Raw genomic sequence first — 9,087 nt, 5'->3', positions numbered from 1 at the left:
TCTGTTTGTCTCTTTCTATCCGGAGCTAGAGGCCGGCACGCTGGCGCTCACACACACACTCCCATCTTGCAATGTGCCTCTAGCTGCCCCTTGTCCCCATCCCACCCAGTAGAGGGGTGATAAAGAAACAATAATTTACTCAGCATCACCAATGATTTTTAGTCTAGAGCAAACCTTAGAACCTGTCGCTCACACACACGTATGAATGACTTTGTTTGTGTGTATATGTGTGTGTGTGTGTATGTGTGTGTATGTGCGAGTGTGTATGTGAGTGTGTGTGTGTGTGTGTCCAGTCACACACACACCTCCTTCTCGCATGCGTGTGTGTATGTGAGTGTGTTTCAGTGAGAGGAAGTGTGTGTTACTCTCAGACATCAGACTCGATGCTGGGCATGCGGCGGTAGAGGCGAGGCCGGTTGCCGCCGGCGCTAGAGGCTCGCGGCGCTGTCACATAACTCATTGGCTGAGAAGCGGCGGGCGGCACCATGTAGGCCACCACGGCGGGCTCCTGCTGAGGGTAGAACACCTGTTGGTCAACATGGCTGCCATGCTGATTGATATGATGGCCATGGTTACCAAGGGTGAGCGACAGAGGCATTAGCTGCTTATAGAGCTCGTGGGCGGAGCTTCTCTGCGGCAGGCGCGCGACAGCCTGGGAGGCGGCGTCTCGCTGCGCAGTGCCAGGGGCTGATTGGAGGAAAGGGTTGTGGGAGGGGCGATCAGGGAAGAGGCTTTTTGAGCGCCTGGGGAGAGGCATCGGGGCGTCCAGACTGTGGTGGTGGGAGGGAGATGGCGAGGGTGGGCTGCGGCTGCTGAAAGGACGGTCAGAGCGCATGGTCAGCACATTGGCATAGGCACCCTCCTCTAAGGTCAGCTCCCTCTCCCTGTCAGACAAACTCAGCCCCCGCAGGTGGCTGTAGGACTGAGACTGCCGGTCGGAAACGCCATCAGGGAGCACATTCTCATAGGAGTGCTGACGGCTTAGCTGGAGGTGCTGGGCAGAGGAGGAGGAGGGGAGAGCAGCCGTGGGGGAAGGGGTGGGCTCGAAATGACTGACCAGCCCGTCCCCTTCACCCACTAGGCCCAGCTCGCTCTGTGGAAGGTAGTGTGTGAACATGTCCCCGCTGTGTGGGTGAGAGTAGTGCGAGTGCAGCTGGTCTTCGCTGATGTCGTAGAGGTTGCCCAGGTGTGCGCAGGCGTCGCAGCGCGCCTGTGGGGAGCGGACGGTGTACAGGCCGGAGTAGCCGCTTAGCTTCGCCAGGCAGGAGCGACAGTGGCCGGGCCTGGCCCCTTGTGGCGCGGGAGCCGCACCTGGAACTTCAAAGGATCCTCCGACTTTGTCCTTCACACTGGGGAGAATTGGAAAAAGAGATGTTGATGCTAAGCAGACTGGAAACAACACGACCAGAGAGATGTAAAGCTTGGCAAACAACAGAACTGGGAATTATTTTGTTTGTACTGAATGTGGTACCTGCTGTGTTTGTAGGTGCTGTATTTCTTGTCCTTCAGAGAGTGCAGGTCAGCCTCAGCACTGTGGGCTGTGGTGCAGCAGGCTGGCACTCAGCTGCAAAATGGGGGCTTCTGCCTGGTGTGTGTGCGAATGAGTGTGTGTGCTGTCAGGTGGAAACAGGTCAGGGGGGTAACTGTGGTCATCACCACCCCCCTGGCTGTCCCGCTGGTAAGGGGGAGCAGAGTGCAGACTGGCTTGGTCTGAGTCAATGGAGTAGATCTTGGATCCTCCACCCGCACTTCCCCCTCCCCCCCCTCCTCCCCCCCTCTTCCTCAGCTGGTTGATGGGCTTGAATCCCCCCCTGGCTGCCATGGAATCCGAATCTTTGTGTGAAGGCGGCCGGCTGGAGCACTCAGAGATGTCAGAGTGAGGCGGCTCCTCGGGAAGGTAACGCTGGCTCTTCATTGGTGCGGGCCCAGGCCCGGGGGCTGGGGTGGGGCTCGGGCCAGAGCCTGGAGATGGGAGTGACGGCTGTGTCTTCAGAGTCTCTACGCTCTTCTTCCACAGGGCACGAGGCTTTGATGCAGGGCAGGCCGGCCCAGTGAGGCGGGTCTTGCCGTTGTCATTGGTGATGGACAGCTGGGGTTTGTTGGGGCTGGTCTGGTGAGCAGGGCCTTTCTGTTGCCCGGGAAATGGTGCAGCATTGTTAAGGAGGTCTTTCTGTCGCCCGGACAATGACAGGAAACCCTGTAGACCAGCAGCGTTGCTATAGAGACCAGGACCCTTTGGAGGCAGGCTATGGAGTGAGTTACCTAGGAGACAAGAAAAGATGCACCTCAAACAGCAGATACAATAGAAGGAATGTGTGGATGGATGCTAAGCCTTCTAGCTAATACACTATCTACTGCCTGGACATGGTGTTTATGCCAAGTAATGTTTTTGCGAGCTTGAGGCCAGCCTGTATATGACAGTCAATCTGATTAGAAGCAGAAGACTCACAACAAGGACTAAGTCTGTCACCTCTAGTGATGCAATGGGCTGCATCGAAAAGTGGTGAACAGTCCTTTCACAGGGGCATGTTTATCTGCTCTGTGTTGGCAGAGTCTATGTGATGTTCTCTATATTATATTTGAAATATACAGTGTATGATGTACTGTGTGTAGGTGTTTTCAGGTACCTTTTCCTGACATCATTTCAATGATGTTAGGCTGCAGGAGGACAGTGTTGCGTTTGGGAGAGGACATGGTGATGGATTTGGCAGACTTGAGCAGGTGCAGCATGTTGGCTTGAGGACTGAAGTCCAGTTCAGGAGTCTTTTTCTTCATCTCTATGTGAACCCCATGGATACAGCTCCATATGCCCTAAGAGATGGAAGACAGGAGAGAAAAGAGGGGAAGAGAGAGGAAAATGAAATTACAGAGACGAAAGTTCAAGAGGGGAGGAGGAGGAGCATATGAAAGATGAGAGATAAGTTAAAAACCCCAATTTTGTGACCTCACCCAAAAAAAAAAAAAAAAAAAAAAAAAAAACATTACCCGAGAATCATTGCTTTGCAAGGCAAATTAGCATGGACCTCTGTATCCCATTCTCTGATGTGTATTCTGCAAACCTTAACCTCATTTTGTTTTGTAATGTGCCTGGAAGAGATAATCACCACTTTTTTAGATGAACTGTTTTCAGAGGCGCCTGGAAAATTGAACTGGGGCGATGATGTCACTGGAGGGGGTCTCTGAGTGCTGGGAGATGTTCTTCCTAGAGCCACTTAACCTACAGCACTGCTGTTCCAACTGTGTGTGCACTCACACACCACACACACACACACGCACTGACACACACTTTTTTTTGTTAAACACTTAATGTGTGAACCCGCTGCTCGTCCGGAATAAAAGCCCTGCCTAACACCGAGACATGACATATAAATAATGAATGGACGGTCTGTACGGATGTGGCCATTTATGTGTGTGTGTGCATCTGTCTGCCTGCACCAGCATGTGTTTAACCGTTTTTAACTCATGAAGTTGTCAATGTGTGTGTGCATTTTGTTTTGTATGTATGTGTATGTGTGCATCCGCGTTTTCATCCTCTTAGCTGTTTGATTCCTCTATCCGGCCGTCCATATGCGCAGCAGTTAAAACTCATCTCTGCCTAAGCTGGACTCCATAATTATTCTATCTGCCTTTCTTCCCTTCTGTCACACACACGCTTATACATCCCTTCTCTTTTATACACACAACAGACACATGATTGATGCTTTCGCACACATGCACTCCCTGATCCTACTCACCCTGCTGATAGTAAAAAGCAGGCCAGGCCTTCCAGAGCAGACTCCAGTGAAACAGTATCTCAGCCTCCAGTAGAAGAGATGTTCAGAGATGAACGTGAGGATTGAGAGGCCCATGGCTGTCGCCAGCATGTAGAAGACCCCTGCCATGTTGTCCACGTCCAGCTGGCTGGACATCACCTCGTTCTTCTCGTTATGGCAGATCCCTGTCAGCCACTGGGCCTCCAGCTCCTCCATCTCGCCTGGAGAGAGGGGAAGGGGAAACACAGGGTGGTGCAGAGAGAGGGAGAGGTTTTAAGAGAGCGGTGAGGGAGAGGGAGGATGGAAAAGCAACAGAACGGGAGAGTGAAAGTGGGACGAGGTAAAAGGAGCAAAAGGACAGGAAGGGAGGGAAGCTTGGATTGAGGGATGAAGGGAATGAGGAAGGTGTAGAGAGAAGGAAAGAGGTGTGGCGGCAGAAAAGGCGTATCATTACAAGGGAAGATGGAAAAGGGAAGGGAGGAGGGAAGAGAGGTGAAGTGGTAAATAGATCGTAATGGAAAGGAGACAGGCGGTGGAGTGAAGGGGGGTGATAGTGATGGAGTGATAAGGAGGGATGGGAGGAATTATTATCAGACTGTGTGTATGTGTGTGTGTGTGTGTGTGTGCGCGCGCACGTATGCAGGTTGTTGCCTTGAATAAAAAAAGGCTGGGTGTGAAGCGAAACGCTTTAGTGGTTTCAGCAGTTTGATTTCTGTCTGGCTCTTTTTCTTCCATTCACACCATCTCGCAGCTTATTACACTGAACAATCTGGAGGAGTAAACATAACAGGACAGGATGGGCACACACATACATGCAAACACACACAGGCACACATACACACCCACACAGGGTAATGATGATGAAATGGTGTGTTAAGACTAGCCTCTGATAGCTTTCTGACAGAGGGAGGGAGGGGAGAGATGGAAAGTGAGAGGGTTGGGGGAAGGGGTAAGCTGAGCCACGGGTTTAGAGAACTGTAACTATCTGTAATAAAACCCGAGGCCTGGAACAACATAGAGACTTAGGCTTCGTTTCACTGTGATTGTGATGGTGTTTGCTGAATGTGGATGTGTGTTTGCTGATGTGTGTGGCTTGTGTGCCTCACCGTCTCCAATGATGCCCAGTATAGCCAAGTCAACATGGCGTTTCCAGTAGGATCCCTTCTGCAGAGCAATGCCGTAACCTGTGGTGGCAAAGATGTAACCGCTGCCGATGGTAACCAGCTTACAGCCGTCGTCTCGGCCCGCCATGTAGTTCAGCACTGCAGCGTCATAGATGAAAGCATCCAGCTTTCTGTAAACGAGAAAACCACACTCTGGATTTACCGAATGTCTACATACAGCTGAGAGCATAGCAAGAATAAAAGTATGGCATATACCTGCTGTTCAAATGCAACATAACCACTAGCCTACATAACAAAGATTAAAGCAGCAGAGCCTTGCTTCTGAACTATCTGACAAAATGCCTACTGAATAGTCATCATGAACAAAGACATGGCGGTCTTACATAACCCAAAGAGGGAAGCACAGCACTAATCAATTCCCACTGGGGCAATCCATATTATAAATTTATGCATTCATGTAGAGTGCATTGGATTAAACTGTCCACCAAAGGGCAAATGTTAAAGGCAGTCATGCCAAAAGTATACAGTACGGGCTGTTGCAGTTGTTTAAATTTTGTTGCTGACACATTGAACTGTAAGAGAAATTAAATTGCGCAGAGATTCTAAGAATAGCGCTCATTAATTAATCTGTGCAGAGCATTTCAGAATGATTTTCAGTCATGAAACTGTTCACAGCATTTTAAATGTGTAATATGTGTCAAAGCACATTTTGTAAGAGTTTACGTTTCATTCTCTCCATTTTTCCCGGAGGCTTCAGTGCAAACAGATTCGGCTGTGCAGCTCTTTTATTGCCAAAACCAATGCACAGTGTGTGATATATAACCAAAACCAAAACATGAGATACAAGCACAAACAATACAAGAAAAAACAATATAACCAGCCGGCAACCAAAGATCTATGTGTAAATATGTTTGGAAGCATGCATCAAGATCAAAGCCTACACACACAGCTGATAAGCAAATAAAAACACACTGGTCCCTTCCTCCATCTGCGTGTGTATTTAGGAACAGGAATGACGGTAGAAAACTCCAGAACAAATTGCACTTTCCCTGTTTTGGCAGCTCCCTCATTCCAGCAGCAACCAGACACTGTAATGAGCGCTTGCAGAGAGCGGCTGCATTTTACCATCAGTGACAGTACCACTAAGCACAGTTACTGTAACATTTTAGCATGAGCTGGTGCTGGGCCCCATGGGAACGTGGTATTGTCTGATGCAATGTCTTTTTTTGTTTGCTTTCACATGTTCTTAACAGTGGATGCTGTTTACAAACAGAATTTCCCTCTCAGGGATAATAAGGCTCAATATGAGTTTAGTGGGCTTGACAGATTTACAGCGCACCACCGTACCCAGTCTTGAGGCTGACCAGCGCATCCTGCACCCCACTCTGATGGTATTTGGTCATGTACTGATGCATGTCCGGGTAGTTCTTCCTGATGTTGCGCTCTGTGCTGCCGTTTGGAACGGTTCCGAAGCGAAATGGAGGCGAATAGGAGTACGGACTCTGAAACTGAGGAGAGATAATGGGAGAAAAGAGAGAGAGAGATGGCCAGGGGAGGGAGAGTAAGAGAGAGAGAGAGGGAGAAGGGGAGTGGCAAAATAGAGAAATTGAACACAGAGAAACATACAGGGAGATGAGAAAGAGGAAGCAAGAGATGAGAAAGAAAGAGAAACAGGCAGGAGGAAGTGAGAGGCAGACAGACAGAGAGGGGAAAAGAGAGAAAGTGAGGGAGACAGGTGGGGGGGCAAACAGCGACAGAGGAGGAGGGCGAGACAGTGGAGTGGACTCATCAGTCATCATCATTGTGTGTCCAGTCTAGCGTAAGACTGGCTGTGGTTCTGCTGACACTGCCAGCCTCTGCATTCTACACACACACACACACACACACACACTCTCTCTCTCTCTCTCTCTCTCTCTCTCTCTGTCTCACACACACACACACACATACATACATGCGCGTGCACACCCACCATGCACACATGCGCCAAGTCTTTGATCTATCCAGCCTGTGTGTGTGTGTGTGTGAGAGCCCCTGGGTCTGCTGTGCTGGCAGTGTGAGCGTGGTGACAGCTACGGCCAGAGGGTTTGGGCTGTTGAAGCCCAAGGGCTGTCCCTGGAGATTCCTGTGTGGCCGCAGGGCTGGCATCCATTACAAGAGCAATCCTGACTGTGAATGTGTTTAGTTTCTTTTCTGTGTGTGCGAGTGTGTGTGTCTGTGAACCCCAATGTGTGTAATCCTACCTTCTTGTCAGACAGACCAGTGACTTGGTCTACAAACTCTTCCTGGATCATGAAGGCGGCCAGGTTTGCAGTGTAGGAGGCCAGGAAGATGACAGCGAAGAAGGCCCACACAGATACTATGAATTTACTGGTGGTGCCTTTAGGGTTCTGCACCGGTACAGAGTTGTTGAACACCAGACCCCACAGCAGCCAGATGGCCTTCCCAATGGTGAATGATGGACCATGTGGGTCTGGGAAGGAGAGGGAGGAGGAGCAGGAAGTGGAAAGAGCACAGGCACAGATTATTTAGTGAAGCTGAAGAATTAATGTGCCACACTGGACGGCAAATTTCCTTTCAAGAAGCTTCCTGATGGATCTCTAGACAGAAATAAAGTCATATGGACAAACTGAAACATTGAGACATTTTTCAGTCAGAGCTCGACAATTTAAAAAAAAAAAAAATCATCTAAATATCAAACATGTTTGTTAGTCTTTGCTAGTCTCTGCTAGCAGTCTACTCGTGGTGGTGCTCAACAAATCACACTTGCGGAGTGTGTAAGGGGCAAATCTGTCAACACAAGAGAAGTGAATGATGCAGCTCAGCTAAATGTATTTCCATGGACTGTCAGCGTGAAAACAACGAGCTGAAAAACGCAGATTGTGTTGGGGGAATCCATCATATAGATCCTGCAAAACAGTTATTGTTTCCAAAATACACCATGCAAAAGTCAAAAGCAAGCAAGTCATTTAACACATTTTCAATATGTAATTTATCATGATTAATCCACCAATTACCTTGTGATTTAAGCAATTAAAAATTAATCATTTGACAGCCCTAATTGTGACCCATGTATTGTGATACATTTTGTATCACGAGGTCCTTGCCAATATCAAACCCAATCAAATACTCATTAACTCGCACCTGATAAGCTTGGAATAGCGTAATTGTGGTGGTTTATAGTAATCATACATGCAACAGTCTTTCCTGCTCACCCACAGCTCCCCTTTCCCTCCCACTCCTCGTGCCTCTTGCATTTTTGTAAGAAGTTGTGTAGTAGGTGGAGAAAAGCTAAAAACAAAAACGTATCATGACCCTTGCAGATTTATTGTAGTGTTAAGGCGGAAAATCAAACAAAAAAAAAAAAAAGGTAGAATTCACATGCTACGTCTGGGTTACCTCTTACCTTTACATGTAAAAGCTAAAGCATCATTCTATGTGTGCACATCAATCTCCATTTCATCGCCTACAGCACAGCTCCAGGTTTTGATTCCTGATGATATCACAGTTTTTTCGGAGAGAGTTGTCTGTGTTCACACATATTGACTGAACTGTCTAGGGTTTTAGGAATAACACAGGTCAATTCTGCCGCATCAAGGGCAGCTTAGTGTTGTGTTGCTTGCTTTGGGGAGTAACGATTGGTGTGATATTTCTGATTTTGTGTGTGTGTGTGTGTGTGTGTGTGTGTGTGTAGGTCTACCTTTGCCCTGGGCCAAGTTGCGGTTGAAGCCCAGTGGACTGACAAACTCAAAGAGGAAGACAGCGATGGCTGTGACAATGAGCAGCATCACAAACATCATCACCCAAACTGATGCACTGAAGGGCTCTGCGAGAAGAGAGAGAGGCAGAGGGAGAGTTGAAGAGAAATTGAGTACATGAGACAGAGAGACACTGTAGAGAAGCCGGCAACACATGAAAAGTGAGGGATGGAGAGAGAGCGAGACAGACTCAGAAATAAAGGGGAGAGGCAGAAAGAGAACAGGGACACAATAAGATAAAGCAAGGAAAAGATGATAGAGAAGACACAGAGAGGGAGACAGAGAGACAGACGGCGGGAGAGAGAGGGAGGGAAAGAGAGGGGGAGTTAGTCACAGAGAGTTTGACGGAGCACATTTCCATATTTCTCATTATTCCCTTGGATGAGAGCTGAGAGAGGGAGAGGCCTGGGGCAAGGGAGATGGGAGAGGAAGGGGAGGAGGGGGGAGAGGAGGGGA

The 9,087-nt window shown here is 48.8% G+C and overlaps 1 protein-coding gene across 1 annotated transcript in view; it reads right to left on the bottom strand.

Annotated features, from left to right (window-relative positions):
* Positions 1-367: 367 nt before the first annotated feature.
* Positions 368-9,087, bottom strand: part of grin2ab (glutamate receptor, ionotropic, N-methyl D-aspartate 2A, b) — a 75,563-nt gene continuing 66,843 nt past the window's right edge. The window contains 9 exon segments of the mRNA XM_030067281.1: positions 368-1,349; positions 1,472-1,536; positions 1,538-2,262; positions 2,628-2,811; positions 3,735-3,973; positions 4,859-5,046; positions 6,224-6,384; positions 7,117-7,346; positions 8,574-8,699. Coding sequence (XP_029923141.1) covers positions 368-1,349; positions 1,472-1,536; positions 1,538-2,262; positions 2,628-2,811; positions 3,735-3,973; positions 4,859-5,046; positions 6,224-6,384; positions 7,117-7,346; positions 8,574-8,699 — 2,900 coding nt within the window.

Source organism: Myripristis murdjan, chromosome 1 (genome assembly GCF_902150065.1).
Source record: "Myripristis murdjan chromosome 1, fMyrMur1.1, whole genome shotgun sequence".
Lineage (NCBI taxonomy): Eukaryota > Metazoa > Chordata > Actinopteri > Holocentriformes > Holocentridae > Myripristis > Myripristis murdjan.
This window is presented reverse-complemented; position numbering and strand designations above follow the sequence as displayed.